Raw genomic sequence first — 20738 nt, forward strand, 5'->3', positions numbered from 1 at the left:
CTTGTCACAGCAGTCACCTGTACCCAGCAGTAACCTGTCTTATCTGGTCATTCTAATGAATGGGATATAAATTTACAGTGCAGAAAATTTAAAAAAAAATTATTTTGGCAAAAAATATCTTAAATACGCATCAAAATACTGAAAGAGGAATAACTTTTGGCAATCAAGTTTTTCTGCAACCCTTCAGTTTGTTACATTGATCCCCAAGAAGTAAACGAAATTTCGAGGGATCAATCTCCTAAACAATGGAAATACAGAAAAACTTCCTAGCCAAAAGTTATTCCTTTAAAAGTATCTTAATGTGGATTTATGATAGATCAATAGACTAACGTGTATGAACAGGTGACTGTCAATCTCTCGAAGAGGAAATTCAGGTCGAGAGATAGAAAGTAAATAAAATCTGAAATTTTCAGTTCCGATCACATTGTTGCTGGAAGTAAGAAATTTTTATTGTAACACGTGAAAAAATTCCATACTCCCAATAATCCTTTGGGGTTAGCAACATGGTGGCTTAAAAATAGCAACAACTTACTTGAAAAAATTACAAACAACGATTTAATGCAATCTCAATGCCACAAAACTATCATTTGCGTCCTAAGGCATCAAGACTTCTAATTTGGTGTCATACTTTCCTCACTCAAACAGCTTGGGTATTTCTGAATTTTGTATCATTTATTAGCATGATTAAAATGATTTATTAAAAAAATGTGTTATTAAGTGAATAAATATTATGTTTTTTTTTTTCATTTTGCAACTTACTATTTCGGACTGACAAAAATCACTTCGGACCGGCTTATTTTGTTTTCTTGCCGGTCCGACCGGCTGAAAAAGTTTTCCACAACTTGAAAGGAAGTGATTTTTTTTTTAATGAACTGCGGATAAGGCAGTGCAAGTAAAGTCTATATATAGTTTTTTGAGAGTAAATAACTGCGCTCGCCTAAACGGTTACACCTTAAAAAAACATATTATCCCATCTGGGTTATTATATCCCAAATGGGCCATTATATCCCATTTAAGTGAGTGATCCCAACCTGTTCAAGTATTTTGATCAAATGTACTTTGTGTAAAATTGTGTGTTTAAGATCTTTTTGATGAATCTGAGTCTTCCTATTCAATGACAGTTCACACTGACCAACAGCTTGAAAATCATTCAGAATCTTGTTACTTACCCTCTCTAGCAGACATGATCTTGTTCTACTGCATGCTGCCGTCATCCTAATCAAAAACCATTAAAACATAAAAATAATGCTAAAAAGTCCTTTAATTAAATCCTTTCTGAGTTTTAAAAAAATCAAAATATAAATCTTAAATGGAATTTTTTTATTCTTGTTAAATATCTAAAATATTAGCAAACTATAAACTCCTACAATATCACTGATTTTACTGAAATTAGCCTGACCCAAGTAGAGTACTTTCAAACATGGTTTTTACAGTGTATGGGAATGCAAATAAAACTATTAAAGTTGCTATCAATAACCCTTAAGTGCTACAATATTTCAATAAATACATGTCATAAGTATAATTACTTGTATTTCTTAATTGTTCAAAATTTCTGCCCCGGGCAACAGACTGCAGGTGCGAAAAGAGACAACTTCCGGTTCTATTAAGAGAAACTTTCATTGGTTGATGAAAATAAATAGACCAATGAAATTAAAGATAACAAACACCACACAATATTCGCCGGTGTAGACATCGGATAGAGGGAAGACGAAGGGCGCTGTGAAAATCCATCGGCATCCTGGTAGTTGTGAAGAATTAAAGGAAGATCAAAATGTGGTCGATGTTAGGAAAGATGATGCTTTTTTTGCTGCTGGTGCTTCCCTGCACAGTTATGATATTTGATAATAGTGAGTCCCATTGCAACTCTTGTTATGAAGAAATACTACGTGGCATATTTTGACAGCGTTTTAAATGTCTTTTAGTGATATGTTGTGAGCTGACTTATGTTATTGATATGAAATTTACTTATTTATTTATTCACGATGATATCTAAACCATATGTAACTACTGCTTTAGTGCTTAGCATTTATATTTGTTGAACTAGATGGTACAATGTTTTCATGTAACATATGATGTTGTGTGAAACAATCAAGCTGCGATAACGACTTCTTTATTTACTTTTTCTTATCTATTCATCGTATCTCTTTTTATCCAACCTTTAGATATAAAAATATAAATCCCTCTTGCCCCCTTAGACATACTCATATTCTAATAGATATTCAATTCTTAATTGTTCATACCCATATCTGTATATGTATACTGTAATTCAAAAGTGATTAGTCCTTTGAATGTCTCTTTGAGACATGTTAATCAATTACAATATTGTTTATTTCACAGACGAGTCTTTTAGGCTATGCATTTTTAGTGTGCACTTGCTTTAAATCAGTAAACCTTGAGGCGCAAGCCTGCTACTTGAACTCTATTGAGAAAACTGACAATTGAAATACATAATTGTAGACAAAGCAGCAGTGTATGCCCAGGAAGGGGATGCAATGGAAGGCGAGGATGATGAAGACACTGTGGTTGAGAGTGAAGATGGTGCTGATGACACAGAGCAAGCAGTAACTGAAACAGAAAAGGTTGAATTAAAATCCTTTTAACATATTCTTATAAAGCTGATGAGAAATAGCTTGTGACTTGGCAAGATAATAAAAAAAATGAATATGGTATAATCTATTTAAACCAAATTGTCTTCGAATTTAGAAAAACTCCAGATGCAATTTTCCTATGAATTGTAGTCACTGTGTGGTTTGCATTAAAGCATTACAATGATATTGAATATCATAGGGAGATGAAGAAGAAGAATCAACTGAGGAAGAACAACAGTTGAAACCTTCACCTGATGCTGATGCTGTTATGCTTTTTACCAAACCAGTTGGTGTAACAGGTAAAAAGAAAAACCACACACATCTATAAAAGAAACAAGGGTATTGTAAAGCAAAGCATCCAAAAAGTGTATAAATAATAGCAGCATTCAAAATTGATCCCAAAGACACTTGTTTCAGGGCTATCTCGCCCACAAACGAGCACACACAGTTTTGTGTAGCTATATCCCCTCCAACTCTGTTGTGAGGGGAAAAAAATTGGATTAAATTAGTCAGTTTTGTCATGGGAAAAAAAGTATATTTATGTATTTACTTTGATTTTTTATTTATGTAACATTGGCTTTGTAGATTTACCAGCGGGTGAAACAATTCGATTTTTGGTTGGTTTCACAAACAAAGGAGAAAAGACTTTCACCGTTCAGTCACTGGAATGTTCTTTCAGATATCCTCAAGATTACAACTTCTTTATTCAGAATGTAAGTTACTAAGTTTATTATAAGCATGATAAGTCCTACTAATTTGAAATGTAGTTCCACTATATATATATTTGATGCCCCAAAAAATAGTTTTTATGACCCATTTGGAAGTGAGTAATTAGATGTTCTGTATCATTCAAGAGACTTGAAAAAAATTTAGATGGTTGTTAATTCTAATTATTTGGGGGTAGGGGGAGGCTTTGAGAATTTTAAAGGTGTACATGACGAGTTTATTCAATTCATTTTCAAGATAAGGTACTTGTCACATTTTCCAAGGAAAATTTAAGAAATTGAAATTGCTGTTATCTACTGACTTTGGCAAAATTCATTCCAGTAACACTTTACATCAATTTATCTTCATTGGTCTAATACAGAGTTGTGGAAAACTGCCGGTCATGCCATCAAGACCGGCAACAAATGCCTATGACCGGTAAAAATGCTATTGATGTCAGTCCAAATGACCGACCTCTTTCTTTGTTAAAGGTTTTTGATTTTCCATTTTGATTTAGACGTATCATCGGCACACTTCCCAGCTTAGTTATCGTACCTTACAAATGATTGCGCAATACTTTTTCTTTGCACCAGATCGAGGCTATAGGAAATGAAAGCGAAACCAGCATTGTCTCGCATGACCTTTTAAATTTACAAATGGGACAGAATTATGTAAAAAACATTTTTAAAAAGATAAGACAGGCTAAATAGCTAGGTATGTAAAACATTTTGACAGAAAAAATTCAAACACAGTTGAGTAAAGCGGTAAACCTAGTACTTCCGTGAAGTTCCGTCGTTCCGAAAGTCCCAGTCTCCCAGATTTCGTTTTTTTCATCGATCATGTTCATGATGATGGTATCTTTATTATCGATGCACAGAGTTTCTTAGACGCATTTTCGAGGCAAAATATAATTCCTAAATGCATAAATGTTTTTAAAAAATTACGTTTACGATGCAGAATTATCATTGTTACCTGCCAAAAAGTGATGAAATCTAGTATTGTTATAAATTAATGCAAAAAATGAAAACGGAGGAGGATGGACTTGGAAATGGAGACTTTTTTTAAAAATGTTTTATTAAGTAAAGTGTACTTAAGAAAATAAATGTAATGCTTTTCTTTTTAATTTCGCAACTTACTATTTCGAACCGGCAAAAATCTCTTCGGACCGACATATTTTGTCTTCTTGCCGGTCCGAATGACTGGCTTTCTGAAAAACTTTTCCACAGCTCTGTAATATAATGTTAAGAAAACTTTATTACAAATCGTGACATTCACTAGAGATTTCTTTACATGTGTATGTTAAATGATATAAGGATGGATCACTTAAAACATGGACAAGACGGAAGAAATACTTATTACATGTATCACTGGTACAATGTTGATATGGTTATTTGTCTTTTCTAGTACACAACAGCCCAGTATAACCAAGAGGTGGCATCCAAAAGACAGGCGACATTTGAGTATGGATTTACTCCCAATGAGGGATTTGCTGGTAGACCCTTTGGATTGTCCGTCCTGCTAAATTACAAGGATGAGGTCAGTTTTAATGAAGTAGTGTTCTAAATCAAAAATTTTCAGCAATAAATGTTTCTACGTTAGATAAATTGGTGGTTGTCGCTACAGCATGATTTGTTTTAACTTTAATGCTTGTGACATGGAGTATTACTAATGCAGATTCTCATAAAAATTTATGTGCCCTTGTTTGTATAGAGATAAAATAGTTGGCTCTTTACGAATGGGGAAGAATATTTATTGCTGCTTAGTAATAAGATTAAATCAAAACATGAAAAGTCTGTACAACTTAAATAGTTCATTTACGGATGAATTATTTTTTCTTGTCTTCAACATGTTTTCAGATTAACCCTAATGTTATCAAATTTCATGACTTCTTAAATTGTAAGGATATTGAAGTTATTTTTGGGCTTGCCAAATTTTGTAAAATTTTATTGTCAGTAATATGCTAATATTAATACCAAAACTACTATGTAACAAATGTTATAAATACATATTGTTTTATTTGTATAAGCAGAGGCCTTCTATACTTTATTATTTGAACTATACATGTGAATTGTATATGTAAATAACATTAGTACCACTCAGTCTTTCATGCATTCTTGTGTTTATGCAAAAATCTTGTATTATTTGTATTCATATACTCCAGTTGGGGTCTTTGTCTTAAATAAAAACTTGAAACTTGAAAAGTGAAATGCAGTACTTTTGGTAAGATATTATATTACTTGTCAAGTCAGTTTTATTAGGCACAGCAGAACAATTTATCATACCCCCCGCAAACGAAGTTCAGGGGGGGTATATTGGAATCACCATGTCCGTCTGTCCGTCTGTCTGTCTGTCTGTAGACGAGATTTTGTCCGGACCATTACTCAGAAACTATTGGAAGGATTTGTCTGAAAATTTGTACAAATATTATTCACCGTATGAAGTTGTGCACCTGATATTTTCATCTTGATTCGATTATTATTTTGAATTTTACAGGTGTTTTTTCATTTTTATTTTGTGGTTTTGTCCAGACCGTTTCTCAGAAACTATTGCAAGGATTAATCTGAAAATTTGTACACTTATTATTCACCATATGAAGGTGTGCAATTGGAATTTTCAACTCTTTTTGTTCATTTTTTTGCATTTTACAGGTTTTATTTTTTATTTTAATTGACTTGTTCATTTTGGGCTCAAGTATAAGGTTTGAGACATAGAATCTAGAATATCTGTACAAAAATACTACAGCTTAAAACTACTCATATAAACTTTAAAAAAAGAAACATCATCAAGTGTTAAAAACAGTTTTTACATTGCACAGAAGATAATGTAATTTTATTTATCTCTTGGGAATAATGACTGGACATGCATCCAGTTAAAGAAAAATTAATGAGTTTGGTGTGGGAAGTTGAACGTTAAGGCATCTTATTATCAACCATGTGTAATCTCCTGGGAATCAGGCACAAGAATTAAAGATCTCTCTTCTCTTATTCTCTTAATTGTAATTTATTGTCTGTCAAAGCACTTCATTACTGGATGACCAGCTCTTTATTTTCAATTGAATTTGATATAAAGTTATCAAGATTAATTTGATTTTGTATAATATGATTTTTTTTCAACAATCAGTTTGCAGAGTGACATAACACATAATTGCAATATATTTTTTTAATGCAGAAATAACAAAATTAAATAAAAAAAAATAATGTTACAATCGAATTACAATGTATTAGTATTGATGTTTCATTTGGTTGCACCTTTGTTTCATTCATTAAGAAACATGATGAGCAATTATATTTCACTGCAAATTTTTATAAGTAAATTGCGAACACCTCTAGATCCATAAAGTATTTTTGAATTGGCACCTTCTCTGAAAAACCCAGCGGGGGGTATTTGTCCCTATTGGACAGTTCTAGTTTTGATTTAGTTTACTAGACCCTTTTTGCATATTTGTACTTGATTATTGTAGGATGGTAACCTTTTCATGAGCCCAGTCTTCAATGAAACTGTCAACATAGTAGAACCAGATGAGGGATTGGATGGAGAAACGTATGTACCATCTTATTTACAAATTACAGCTGACATTAAGTCTAATAAAATTTGAAATTATGGTTCTGGGCCAGTTTGTGTCTGTTTTGAGGTAGCTGTATTCCCAGTAGCCATTTCAAAATAGTGAGAAACCAAAAGTATGTGTATATTAAGTAAATCTGGGAGATTTTAAATGTGTCTGCAAAATGACTGGAGTATAATTACAAAGGAAGAATGATATATAACAAAAGGTTTTTGATTTCTTAGAGGTCCGACATATTTTAGTGAATTTTAGTCCGTCATCAAAAATCAAAAGAAATTGGAGATAACACTGTAGAAACACAAATTTTCTCGGGGTTAACATTTTGTTAATTTGTCATCTAAAAAGAAGCACAAATTTTCTCGGGGTTAAAATTTTGTTAATTTGTCATCTAAAAAGGTTTTCATAGGCTTGAATTTTTGTTTAAATGCAACCCTATTCATTTTATTGTTGTAAAATAACAAATTCGAGCTGGATTTATTTTATGTGATAATTGTTAACAAATAAATGAACTAAATTTAATCCCTAACAAATATTTCTGCTTTTACAGTATGTTTAAAGAGTTGATTTAAGCATTTACTAAGAATTTGTAATTTGAATGGATATAAGCAAGTAACAGCAAGCAGAATTCTCTGCATAGATTCTGACTTTCCTGAGTCTTGCAATATAAAATGAAGTTGTCTTATATTAAATTAACAACTTCAGACAATTTCTTCTTTATTCAAAGTCATGATGAAAATATAAAGATAAAAAAGAAAAAATTGTGATATTTGTTTTATGAGTGATTATTAATTTGAACTATTAGGCCATATAAAATTGAAATCTACAAAAGCTGCGCAATATTTTGAAGGTAGCCGCATTACCGATTTTATTGTATTTTTATAAAATAAAAAGTTGGTCATTGTATGAAAATATTTTAAAAAAAAATCATTTGTTTCGTTTTATGTTCAAATATCACTTTAGCCATTTACAATGAGATGTGTTTGAAAATGCATTCGAGGACATTACCTACGATGTTTACACGCTGTTAAGCAATGGATGTTTTTGGCAGTATATCTGTGATTAAAAAAATTATCTTTATGTTGGTTCGGAAATTAAAATTAAAAAAAATACCTCCCTCATCTTCTTTATTGCCAATAAAATGAAAAATAAAATGCCGCCCTCGCGCATCTGTTTTGGAGAAAATTGGCCTGAGAACCAGGGAATTAAATTTAGATAGCCTTAAAAGCAACTACAAAAGCAAACAATATTCTGAATTTAAAACTCTTGCAAAATTATACAAATATTTTATATCAATTGTCATTGTATGAAAATATTTTAAAATTGAATCATGTGCTATATTCATGTTATACATTGTACATAATGTTCTCCACAGATTTTTCCTGTACGTGTTTTTGGCAGCTATTGCGGTTTTGCTATTGGTTGGTGCGCAGCAACTCCTGGCTTCTTTCAGCGTAAGTGTATAAGGTTACTTAGTTCTTTCTCATGCTACATCTTTTCATAATTAGAACAGATTTATAAAGTTCTTTAGCTCAGAATAGGTTTGCTTTTATCATACTTTGATGTAATGGTAAAAACTTTTTACATAAAAATGATGCAGGTTCAGAGGAAGCAATAAGCTTTCATAGATTTTGTCTTTCCAAAAACTTGCAAGATTATCTGAAGTAGTTTGAACCTTTGTTGCATTTCAAGCATTAAGGGTATAGTAACTTCAGACATCTTCATTATTATCACAAATTTCAGGCATTAAGGGTATAATAATTTCAGACATCTTCATTTTACCACTGGTTTCAAACATTAAGGGTATAATAACTTCAGACATCTTCATTATTATCACAAATTTCAAGCATTAAGGGTATAATAATTTCAGACATCTTCATATTACCAGATATCAAACATTTAGGGTATAGTAACTTCAGACATCATTATTATAACAGATTCAGTTAATGGTACATATGCTCTTTAAAAAAAGTAATTTATCATTGGGTTCCTTTTGCAATTTTAGAAAAAACGTCGTTCAAGAACGCCGCATCATCATCAGCCTGTGGAGATGGGCACACAGAATACAGATGTGGACTACGACTGGATCCCAAAGGAAACACTGGACAGGGATTTAAGTAAGTGTTTTAGTAGGCAGCCTGCTGCTGTAGACATTTAGAATTCAGGAAAAAAAAATTGTTAGTATGAAACTGCAGTTGAACTATCGTGAATACCATGAATAGATTAGATTGAGTTTTGAGTCCAAACCACTTATCCTTGAAGTATTTTACCCTTTTAAGCCTTTATATCTCAAATACTCAATATCTTGAAGTGTTTTCTCAGTCCGTTCGAGTTTGAGGCTGTATATTAAAAATAAATAATGCACATTTTTATGTCAGAAAGTAAAGTAGTAAGGAGTTAGACAAGTTTAAAACTGTTTTTATGTAAATTAAGGTGAAATAATTGCTGAAAGTTAATTATCGTTATTGAATTTTTTAGACAGGTCACCGGGGCGTTCACCAAAACAATCCCCCCGCCAGAGGAAGAGCAAGAGGACCGCCGGGTCCGGCGAAGAATGATCGTGTTAATGCTCATGCTGATGGAAGTGGATTTAAAAACCAGGTCACTGTTACACATACAACGGGAGTACAACAGCTTCATGGACTGCAAGAAAATCATCAAACTCTTCACAAGAAATCATGTTATCCTCTAAATCTTGGGGTTTTTTTTAAGTTTGTTTTTTTAATGGCATGAAAGTGGTCAAAAAGGTTATCATTTTGCTCATTTGAGTTTTCCTTTTTTTCAAAAGTTTCATATACGCAGAATGAGAGTTAAGAGATTGTTCATTTTTTTTCTTTGAAATAGGTGGAGTGTAAATTATGTTGAAGATTATTTTTGCAGTATTTATTTTTTCCAGTTTATTCCACCAAAGTTCAATTTTTTCTTGTATATTTTTATTTGATTGTGAGTAATAACAAATAATTTATAGAATGTAAAGCAAACTGTGATAGTGAATATATAGTCAGGAGTAAATGAGTGAACCACCACAAAGTCCAAATAAGAAGAAAGAAGATATTATGAATTCATCATTGAGTCTGTGAACTAATGATGAACCTTTTGACAAGAAAATTGTATTGAAAATGTTTTATATGTACTTTAATAAAAATGGTGCAGGGAAAAATGTCTGAGAAAGAAATAATTATGTGTCTGGAACAGTATAGGTCTGTTGATTCGTAAATGTCATTAGAAATTTCCTATCATGATTATTAATTTGAAAAAGTCTTGGATAGTAGGGTAGTTAAAATGTGAAGGAGCTATGATTTGTGCGTCTAAGTCCTGTGGCATTCCAATGCTTTGTACTATAAGTTCATTATTTTATGTGACAACAGTGTCAACTTCTACTTCCTGTTTAGTAAATAAAATTATTAAAAACTAGAATGACTTATTAATGATTTTGTATATACAGTTGAGAGAGTGTTAGAGGTGTTTGCATTCATATAGAGGTTTCATTTGCAACTTGTGTCCTTTAAGTCAGAAAATACATTTATAAATTGTGCTCTAAATTAGAACATGGCTTGCTCATAGGGTCTAATTCAGAATTCTGCATCCCATGATTGGTGTTGGTTTATTCAGATGCAGATGAAGTACTTGTATCAGACAAAAGGTCTTTGGCAATATTGAAGTGCTTCTAATCATGAATCAATTGATAAGAAAAGAACAAATGTTGACCAAACAATACTGTGGCTTATAGGTACACAGAAAAAATTTCAAAAATACATGTATAATTTATGTGAGGTTTTTCTGTACTATTGATTTAGAAGATGTGTACAGCATTATTAGGAATAATGAAGCTAAGAACCTTAATTGCATGAAATCTTGTTCAGTACACATTCATGTAGCTGAAAGGAAATGAGTTGTAGCCCTTGGATACATTCTTTTAAGCTGAAGACTCAAGTGAGCTATTCTGATCAAAATTTATACCTTGTTTGATGAAGCTGCCCTTGTATGAATTATGGTGCCATAAACTTTTCACATTTTCATCCTTTCTTCAAGAACCACTCTACCTATTTTAACTAAACTTTGCACAGATTATCTTTGGGTGATGGAAAAAGTTTGTTAACATGAAGGGACACACCCTTTCCAAGAAGTATTCGACTTTTAAAGTGACATAATGATAAAATTCTTTAAACCCAATGAGTGTCATTCTGACTAACTTTTGGAATTGAATGACTTTTATATTCAGTTTGGATTATTTTCCAAAAGAATCAAGGTTAGATTCACCAGATCTTGTCCTGGTTTTTATTTCGGAGGCCAGTAGTTTCAAAAAAAGATTAATAATGTCCAAACAATTAGTGTGAAAATGTCAGACAGCATTCGACAGATTGTACTGGCTGACAATCATAAGAGTGTCAAAGATTTGACGTTCATCTTTGGTATAAAGGTGTAACAACATTACCTAATTTTATTTATGTGAGAAACGACTATTCCGTATTGAAAATAAAAATAAAAACGATTGGAAATGTAAGTGGCTCTAAATAAGCATTTGTGTCATATATGTATGCTTTTAAATGTGGTTACTCAAACGAAGTGAAAAGGCATTCAATTTAAAGTTCAAAAAACAAAAAGATCCCTTGTGTGAATCAATTGTTGCATTTAAATTTTGACAGTGAAAGTTTTTACAACGAATTCAGAATATAACAGTAAATTCACCTGTAAATTAATTAATGCTGGTTTGAGATGTCAGACATATCAGCCTTGCTATTGCTGAAAAATCGACGAAATGTCCACGACAAGCTGCAGTTTCCCGCCGATCCAGGCGCGGATCTGAAGAAATTCAGTGCCACGGTAGCTGCCATATCCCAAGACACCTCCCGCTGTATTAATGAAGTCACTGAATATGTGTTCAGGATCAAAGAAGAGGTCGCATCCCTTAGGCTGGTTTTGGAGCAATTCAATGTTCAACTTGGGTCAAAAATTAAAAGTGCCTTTGATAATGTCCTCACTATAGGTAAATTTTTTTTATAAAAAAAAATCACAAGGAATCATAAAGGAGTGTTTCTTCTATAGGCCCACAAAAGATTCATTTCTGTATTGTATGTAAGAATAGTTTGCTTGTTTAATAATTTGTTCTTTCTTTAATCATTTTGCAACATTAACAATCTTAATTCTATGCAAAACGCGAATATACTAGTATTTGTCCCAAAGTTCATGGTTGAAAAATTGTGTTAATTCCCAAGACAACCAAAGATTTATATCTTATCGTGTTGACAAGTTTGAAAAAAAGAACAATACTAGTAAATAATTAATGCAATTTGATTTACGATCAGTTTTAATTTTGTATAGGTTTTCAGAATAGCAATGGACTAGGACTTCGATATCAGCTGAAAGAGTAGGTTGGGAATATTCATTCTGGTATTGAAATTAAAATGTAAACAAATAAATACTTCAATATGTACGACAACAATGTCAATACATATTGGGTTTTTTTTTTTAAGAAAAAACTTGGATCTTAAAAGAGCAAAACATGTGGCAGAACTACAAAGGTGTGCAAAAAAGCAACAAGACTTGATGGAATCCATTAATAAAATTGATGGACTTATAATAAGAGTAGAAAAGGAAGGTATATTTTCATTGGATGACATTGATAATACTAATGATTCCATAATTAGATGGAAGATTTGTATTGAAAAACAGCAACAAATGAGATTAGCTGAGGAGGAAAAGAAGAGGAGAGAGAAGGAGGAAATGGAACGGAAGGAAAAGGAGAGAAAGAGGAAAGAAGAAGAAGAGAAAATTAGGTTAAAAGAAATAGAACGCAAGAGACAGGAAGAGGAACGGCAGAAACAGGAGGAGATGCTTAAGCAAAAGCAGGAGGAAGAAAGAAGAAGGAAGGAAGACGAGGAAAGGCAAAGAATCGAAGAAGAGAGGAAACGTTTAGAAGAGGAAAAGAAACGCCAAGAAGAAGAAAAACGAAGGAGAGAGGAAGAGGAGAGAAGACAACGTGAAGAGGAGGAAAGAAGGCAGATGGAAGAAGAGAGGAAGCGTTTAGAAGAGCAGAAAAGACAATTGGAAGAGGAAAGAAGAAGAATAGAAGAGGCAGAAAAAAGAAGACAAGAGGAAGAGAAACGGATGAGAGAGGAAGAAGAACGTAAAAGAATTGAAGAAGAGCGTAGAATACGAGAGGAAGAGGAGCAAAGAAGAAAAGAGGAAGAAGAACGAAAAAGACAAGAAGAGGAAGAGAGAAAGAGACTTGAAGAGGAGGAGAGACGACGAAAAGAGGAAGAAATGAAGAAAAGGAAAGAGGAAGAAGAAAGGAAACGTATTGAAGAAGAGAAAAAACGCATTGAGGAGGAAAGAAAAAGAATTGAAGATGAGAAACAAAGAATAGAGGATGAAAGAAAGCGGAGAGAGGAGGAAGAAAGAATGAGACCAATTATTGAGGCTCGTCGCAGAGAGGAAGCGAAAAGAAGACGGGATCCAAATAATTGGCCAACATATGTGTGAGTATTTTTGCTGTTTATTTACAAGTATGTACATTTTTTTAAACATATGCTTTTTGAAGGATGTATAATTAACTGTTGAAAAAATATATATTCAAACGCCTTTTAACAGGTATGACCGACCCAAAGTGAACGACTCTTTTCATAATGGCATATGTTGTGCTATATCTGCAATAACAGGAGAACAGGGACTAAACAGAGATGATATCGAATGTCGATTTTCTGATCGTCAAGATGAATTGAGTCATGCATTAGCAGATAAATATGAACAACCTCTATCATCACTCGTTTCCGTAAAATCCAAACATGGCATGCAAATTGATCTGGAGGTATGATAAATTTCTTAATAAAAAATTGATTACAGTAATAAAAAAAGCATCTTTGTATCTAGTTTTACATGATGTTTTTCACGAGGCTTCAGAAAAGGCCAATTAAGAAAAAATACAGATTGTGATAAGGAGCGCGGTGGTTTTTGGTATAAAATATTTACTCCTTTATGGCACCTGATCCCACTTCTAATTTCACAGGTCTGCTCATATTCTATATTGTTTATTGTGGACTTTTGAGATAGATCTCTGTTCGTTATCTTCACGTTCCATTCAGCAGTTGTTAAACTTAATCAATGCAAGTGGCATTTTGTCTATTTTTCAAAATTGTACCTGCAACCTAATGATATTTTCAATAATAAATAAATAAAATATTCGTATGTGTTACGGGGGCTTCTTTTTAGAAGTTCAAGGATGGAATCAAAGATGGTCAGATTTATTTAACGTTGATTTTGAAAGTATTACAGCATTTGTGACTACGTTGTTAACTATATACCGATATAGGTGTTTTTTTTTAACTTTAGATGGCGATGTATTTGTACATTCCGTATACAGCTGTTCAAGGTCATAGAGAAGTAAAATTGAAAATATCGAAAAACGGCGGGAAGTGGCAGACGGCAACTCTCCTTCAAAGCCATCCGATAAAAAATGCATCGGTACGTAAATGTCTAACTTAAATGTAATATATCTGAAAGATGATTAAATAAGAATAATGTTTGGCCCTCTCTTTGTAGCTTCATGGAATACACTATGGTGGTACTACTGTAAACAACTTTAAAACTATTGAAATTGTAGCTGTATCGAAACCCAAAAGACAGTATGAACCAATCAGGGATGAGAATTCTAGATTGTTGGTTCCAAAGACATATGTACAAGAGACGCTGAATCCACCAATGAGGGTATCCCTTGATTTCTTCACGTATTTAGTATAATGGCAAAGGTCCAAAACACTTTATTCAAATAAAATACAATTATTGTAGAAATAAGATAAATTGTATTTTATATTTCTTCAGGTTGTTGTCAGTAAAATGATGTTTTCTAACGTAAGACGAATGGACGCTGCTTCTAGACGGCTAAATCCTATCAAATCCTCCAGCAAGTGATCTCGCAGTCTGGTTTCCTTGAAGCTGCAATGCACTCAATAGCAGTTTATATTCTAGTGACAATAAAAAGTACTTGGTTCAATGCAGAACATGGTTGAATATAATAAGGGAGTCGAATGATAGTATTTTGGAAGACACTCAATAGTAGTTTATATTACATATTGTATACATGTATACTAGTGACACTAAAAAGTACACATACTTTGTTGAATAAGAACATGGTTAAATAAAATAAGGGAGTCGAATGATAGTATCTTGGAAGGAAAATACAAATTATTTGGGTTAAGTTTCCAAGCAGAAAGAGATATTTGAAATATATTTTGGTATTCAAACACTTAATTTAAATTTTCTATCTAAAACCTCTCTTTTTGCTTTCAGAAAATACGATATTAGAAAAAAAATTGGTCGATACTTTGCCTCCATACTTTGAAATCACCTCGCTTGCAAAGCACATTTCACTTTTTTTATGTTTAACTATTGAGATGTGTCAGTAATACCTGTATTTGGGAAATATTCTTTTATACAAAAAAAATTCTTTTTAACAGAAAAAAACGTTTACATATCGTTCATTTAAAGATGCACCATGCATCTACACAAATTGTAAGGTTTTCCCAAATTGAATAATTGTATATTACATTTAAGTGCAAATAATTTCTTAAAATTGAACCACGACTTAGTTTGTCTTCTTTATTTTAATTTGTCTATGGTTTTTAAATACTCCTGAGCTGACCTGAAGGTGATTGACTTTTTCAAGTTCCACAGCTCTGAAATTTGTAATAATTTATTTCTTCCTTTCACACATCCTCTTTTCTTTCCTCTTTAGTTTCAGCTTGATTTTATTCAATAAGCAACATCTCATTAACATATGTACATTTGCCATTAGACATACAAAGAAAATTACCAAACTGTCTAAGAAACAGTTGTTACACACTACTAGTACTTCAATCTAAATATCAATCTAAATATCGCCTAAATATGTCTGAAAAATTCAAAATCTCCATGTATATATGAAAGTTTTGTAAAAGTATTCTCAATTATTTACCATCACCTTTCATTCTGAAAATAGAATAATTATATTAGCGTTGAGCTTTGATCATCTTTAAAACCTGCTGACTGCATTTGGAATTCTCCATACATTTAGTTAAATATGATAAAACATTTGTTCCCCTTTCTATGGCGCTGTTTGATAGACGCCATTGATCAAGCATGCGCACTGCCCTTCTCACGTCATCATGAAAATCAATTTTAATGGCGTCGATATCAGTCGGATCGATACCAAGGTTGCTGGCGAGAATTTCCCATTTCGTATGAATTTGTTTGCCAAGTTCCTCAATACCATTGTTGGAAAGAATTCCTGAAAAGTTTAACATTTTTACTAATTACATTTTTATCAATGTGATTATATATTAATTACATTTAGTTTTGAAATTAAATCTGATTTTGTCATCTGTAAAACAACTAGTCATTTAAAATATGTAAAAAAAATAATAATAATAAAAAAGACGTGCAAAACATACCATTCGCTTGTGAAAACGGTTTCATGAATTGGTCAAACTCTTTGGCTAACTCGGGAGACAAAGATCTTAGCAGTGATGATATTATTTGGACCTTGAAAAAAAGAATTGGAATTCAAATAAAAAATAATTTTCATAAACCTTGCTTAAAGGAGTAATTTATTCTCATAATATTCTAGTTGATAAAGTATATTTTCATAACAATTCATGACAATTTGACAATGTTATTAGATTTACTCGACCGAACAAACATTGCAATAATTACAAACTTTAAGGATCTTGTAGGTTATTGTTACCAAAAAGGTATTGACCTTGTTTTCACTTTTTGGTCTGTGACTGGCCCAATTCATTACAAAGATTTCGCACATTTCTCTTTCAGTGCCAGTTGCCGCTTCTTTAACTGCTCGTTGATTTAGTTTTCGAAATTCTGAATTTGTTCCGGCCAAAGAACGCAAGAAATCGTCTATTTTCAGTTTGTCACTTGTTGGGATTCGCCAGGCTAAATATTTAGCGCTGACCTTCACTAGAAAAAACATGTTAAGATTTTAATATAGAATTAAGAAATTATACAAAGGCCATGAGAATTTCAAGCAAAATGAAGAGTGCCTTACATGGAACTTCGAGTGTTAGCGGTGCATATCTATGATGTTCCTCGTCCTAGAATTAAAAAAATAGATAATTTTAATAATAATAATACACCTGTAATAGAAATACAGCTGGCTCTAAGCTTGAAAATAGTCTCTGGATTAAGATTTTGCCAAATTTTGAATACTCTAGATTACCTTCGGTACATGTAAAACAATGGTTCCACTACGCGGCGGACTTTGTTCTTTTTCACCAACACTATACTTTAGTTCTCCCGAGAAATCTTTGTCTCCTGATTGAGCCTTTTTATTATATACCTCAACTTTGAAGGTAGACCTTGCCGAATCTATATTCAAGTAAAACTTCAATCGCAGTAATTTGTGGTCTGAATCTAAAGTTAAATTCCCTGCTATTGTAATAAAGATTTCTTCTCCATCACAAATTCCAAATTCAGGCGAATCTGCACTGTAAAAAATGTGTTTAGATGATAGACACTTTCCTAAGCACTTTCTTGTCACACTTTTTGGGATGCGTTTAAATTCTAAACACATTGAATTTCAGTACGTGTAACGGAAAGTGTTTAGAGCCAAAACACTTACATGTTTAGACTTTAAAAACTTTACAAAACATGTTATGATACATGTTTACAAATTAAACACTTGGATGTTTTCGTTGTCTTCCTGCAAGAAAACTGAAAAAATAACAATTGTTTACATTTTAAATTTTATTCAATGAACATTCAAGCATGGATTTTTTATAAAGAGTTTTAAATTAAATATACATTATATTTTTACACGCTGGTTTTAATTCTAACCAGATTAGCAAGCAGTTATTCCTCATGTCTGTATCAAGTTTAACTTCCAGCAATTTTTCACTGAGCAACACACGCATAATTTGTTTTCATCTGTGACCGTCAGTAGGTAATCCACTTGTTATTATTTGAGAATATTTTAGGTTGTTCAAAGCTATAACGAACAGCAGACTTCACTAAACTCAGTTTCCCCTAGAAAGTAAGAAGTGTGGACTTGGAGACTCAGTTTCTCTGATACGTGTATTTCTGCTTTCAAGTTCGATGTGGACCATATCCTGTAAGAAAGAAATTCAAAATTTATCAAAATATGCTCCTCACTGGCTGGATTTGTATTACCTTTTTTGTTTACATGTTTGATAGCTATTATTGTTTTACTTTCATTGAACCTCGTCTATATAACCACTATTTAGTATTGATACTGTTATAGATATTATTGATATTCTAATATATAATGCACTCCTTTCTAGATTTCAGGAATGCAATATATAACCAAAGGTAATCTTGATCTACAACTACATGTGCAAACGCATGTCTATTTACGTAGCCATCTTGGTCAATTTATGTAAAATAAAAATAATAGTTAACATACCTTTTATCGCAGTAATGTTGCAGTTTAAATGCATTTCACAATCTCTTCATGGTTATCACTTTGATTAGCATTCACTTCCTTTAATCCATCTTCTTTAGCTAGCATTGGGATTTCCTTTGTTTCGATAACCGCTCTATTTATCATTCGAATATATATGCGTCATTTCCGGGAAGATAACTCTGTACTTCACAGAAAAGTGTTCAATTTCTAAACACTTATATCTAAACATGTGTTAAATCTTAACATCATTTAGATATAAAACACGTTTAGACATAAGTGTTTAGCCGTTAAACACAATCTAACACACGTTTAGACCTAAGTGTTTAGCCGTTAAACACAATCTCATACATGTTTAGGTCAAAACACGTAATGGAAGTGTTTATTTTCTAAGCGCATTTTTTACAGTGTGGAGGGCCTTTTTTGAAACCTTGTTTCTTCATTTCATCGGACGCAGTCTGGCATAAATTGCTCTCTACACACCGTACAAATCCGTGAGTTGGTTCTTCATCGCTCTGGCGAACGATTAGTCGGGCGTTGATAGAGTATGATTGTCGATATAACAGGTCCGCGATTCGGCAAATTGTACTGTTGTCCATATCTTTTGGAACAATTAAACCCATGACACTACAATGCAATTGGAGCATATCATCAGCTCAATATTTGGAAGACAGTTACTTGTTTATAATGTAAAATGCAGGAATTTGTGTACGGTGTATTTTGATAGATTTGAATTGTGAAATAACTCATTTAAGAGTAATCATAAATCATAATCTTTTGTAATAAAAACAGATATAAACGGAAACTATTAATTTATTTAAAGGCCACCAAGTTCAAATTTATTGATTCCTAGAATAATTTTCAATAGTATTTTTTCAGTTTGCAAAAAATGAAACTATTAAGAATATACTTTTAAAATCCTTTATACAATTACTCTAGGATGTATAAAGAACAACACAGGGAGATGATACAAAAAATGCATGATTACTCAAATGTTGCCCCCTTTGCTGGTAGAGAAATCACAACTCCATCTGGGAAATCTTCTAATGCCTTCTTCTCCATCACCTTCCAATCTCCGTTCTTACAACTGGACACCACTTGTAGTTGTAGGTTATCTATCTCACCTAGTAAAAAAAATCTTTTAGTTAATAATACAGTAAGATATCATTATCTTGAACTCGATGGAACAGAATAAAAAACTCCATGTAATGAAGGATTCGAACTATTCAGGGTAAATTATTTAATAAAAAGTAGAACTTCGAATTTACTTCGACATATCCATGATATTAAAGATATCGGTTTTCGAGATACTGAAGTTAAGCTGTAAATTTAACAAAATACTTTGTCAAAATTGTTTGGATCACAGAGTGTTCTAGTTGTATTTACCGACGAAATCACACCCCATATTTGCCTCTTCTTCTTTCATTTCACTCATGGTCTTTTTTAGGTACTGTGCTAGATGACCTTGATTTTCCTTCTCAAGGGCATCAGTCATAGCACTGAACTGGTCCATGTCGCAATCTTTGAATTCCTCTAGTAATCGCCGAGCTTTCTTTCCCTCGCTATTTTGAATCTTATGTAAAATACAGCCAAAAAGTTTGTTTGTGATACATCTTCTTTAATTTGTCAACACATTTATCTTTTTTTCAGTATGTGTACATATTAGTTACCGAATGTTAAAAAGCATCTATGCATTTAACGAAGATTCAATGTTGTTTCAAGTTAATCTGACTCCTTTTACTTTCAGTACCTTGATTTCTTCCAATACATCATCTGTTATCTTGCCATTCTTGTGTAAACGAGCAGCAATTTTCAGTACAGAGATATCTGTTACTAATTTGTTCTTGCATTTTTCTATTGTTTTCTGATGTAGTGAGCCACTTTCTTTGAATAGAGACAAAAATAAAATAATTCCACAAGCTCTGATATTGAAAATCTATAATAAAATACAAAACCACTCCGCTTTTTTTCAGATTTATTAATTAAAACCCAAAACATGTACTGAGTAGACAATATGTTAAAATTCTAATTATCAATCCATACTTACTTATTTTATGTAAATCTGGGTAAATTTCCATTTGCACTTTTTCAAGATTTTCATCATTAAATTCTATTCCGTGTAAGGAGGTTGCAATTTTAATATTATTAAGCTCTTTGTTTGCTTTGGTACGATTTGCTAGATCTTTATCAACCTACGATAGAATATAATCATTGCTTTTTCACTTGGTCTTACGGTTATAATGAAAATTGTATCAACGCTTACATTCAAAATTGTCCACAAATATTACTTATGTCATTTTCCGCAATATTTATTCCAAAATCATTGTATTATAATCAGTGTTTAACAAAGTTTTAAAAAATGTTTCAGCAACGTGTTCTTTGGGCATTTTTTTTTTACCTTGAAACGAACTTCAGTTTCCTTATTGAAGCAACCGCCCGGGACAATAATTCGGACATTTTTGTCCTCCGTTGGTTCAAACAT

General features: G+C 32.3%; 4 protein-coding genes across 4 annotated transcripts in view; 2 read left to right on the forward strand and 2 right to left on the reverse strand.

Annotated features, from left to right (window-relative positions):
* The window catches only part of LOC134261379 (ataxin-1-like), a 43172-nt gene extending 41574 nt beyond the window's left edge, over window positions 1-1598 (reverse strand). Inside the window, exons 1-2 of the mRNA XM_062743820.1 lie at window positions 1527-1598; window positions 1170-1215 (exon numbers count right to left, since the gene is read on the reverse strand). Of these exons, the coding sequence (XP_062599804.1) occupies window positions 1170-1185 (16 nt within the window). The 5' untranslated portion in view covers window positions 1186-1215; window positions 1527-1598. The remainder of the gene's footprint in view (window positions 1-1169; window positions 1216-1526) is intronic.
* A 60-nt stretch (window positions 1599-1658) lies between these two features.
* Window positions 1659-10269, forward strand: LOC134261380 (translocon-associated protein subunit alpha-like). The gene is made up of 9 exons (XM_062743825.1): window positions 1659-1847; window positions 2458-2579; window positions 2788-2887; window positions 3174-3301; window positions 4698-4829; window positions 6754-6833; window positions 8228-8306; window positions 8858-8969; window positions 9331-10269. The coding sequence occupies exons 1-9, from the start codon at window positions 1772-1774 to the stop codon at window positions 9408-9410; spliced, it is 909 nt and encodes a 302-aa protein (XP_062599809.1). The 5' UTR covers window positions 1659-1771; the 3' UTR covers window positions 9411-10269.
* A 1281-nt stretch (window positions 10270-11550) lies between these two features.
* LOC134261366 (golgin subfamily A member 6-like protein 22) lies at window positions 11551-14760 on the forward strand. The gene is made up of 7 exons (XM_062743802.1): window positions 11551-11839; window positions 12175-12220; window positions 12327-13331; window positions 13444-13660; window positions 14182-14313; window positions 14392-14556; window positions 14671-14760. Exons 1-7 carry the CDS (start codon window positions 11569-11571, stop codon window positions 14758-14760), a joined length of 1926 nt encoding a protein of 641 aa, XP_062599786.1. The 5' UTR covers window positions 11551-11568.
* A 777-nt stretch (window positions 14761-15537) lies between these two features.
* LOC134261367 (uncharacterized) lies at window positions 15538-20738 on the reverse strand. The gene is made up of 11 exons (XM_062743803.1): window positions 20655-20738; window positions 20304-20448; window positions 20007-20140; window positions 19643-19829; window positions 19245-19380; window positions 18663-18883; window positions 17057-17319; window positions 16886-16931; window positions 16586-16797; window positions 16278-16368; window positions 15538-16114 (listed from the first exon to the last, which is right to left on the reverse strand). Exons 1-11 carry the CDS (start codon window positions 20736-20738, stop codon window positions 15837-15839), a joined length of 1797 nt encoding a protein of 598 aa, XP_062599787.1. The 3' UTR covers window positions 15538-15836.

This window comes from Saccostrea cucullata, unplaced genomic scaffold (genome assembly GCF_032062105.1).
Source record: "Saccostrea cucullata isolate Sc308-1 unplaced genomic scaffold, CSIRO_AGI_Scuc_v1 ctg627, whole genome shotgun sequence".
Taxonomy (NCBI): Eukaryota; Metazoa; Mollusca; class Bivalvia; order Ostreida; family Ostreidae; genus Saccostrea; species Saccostrea cuccullata.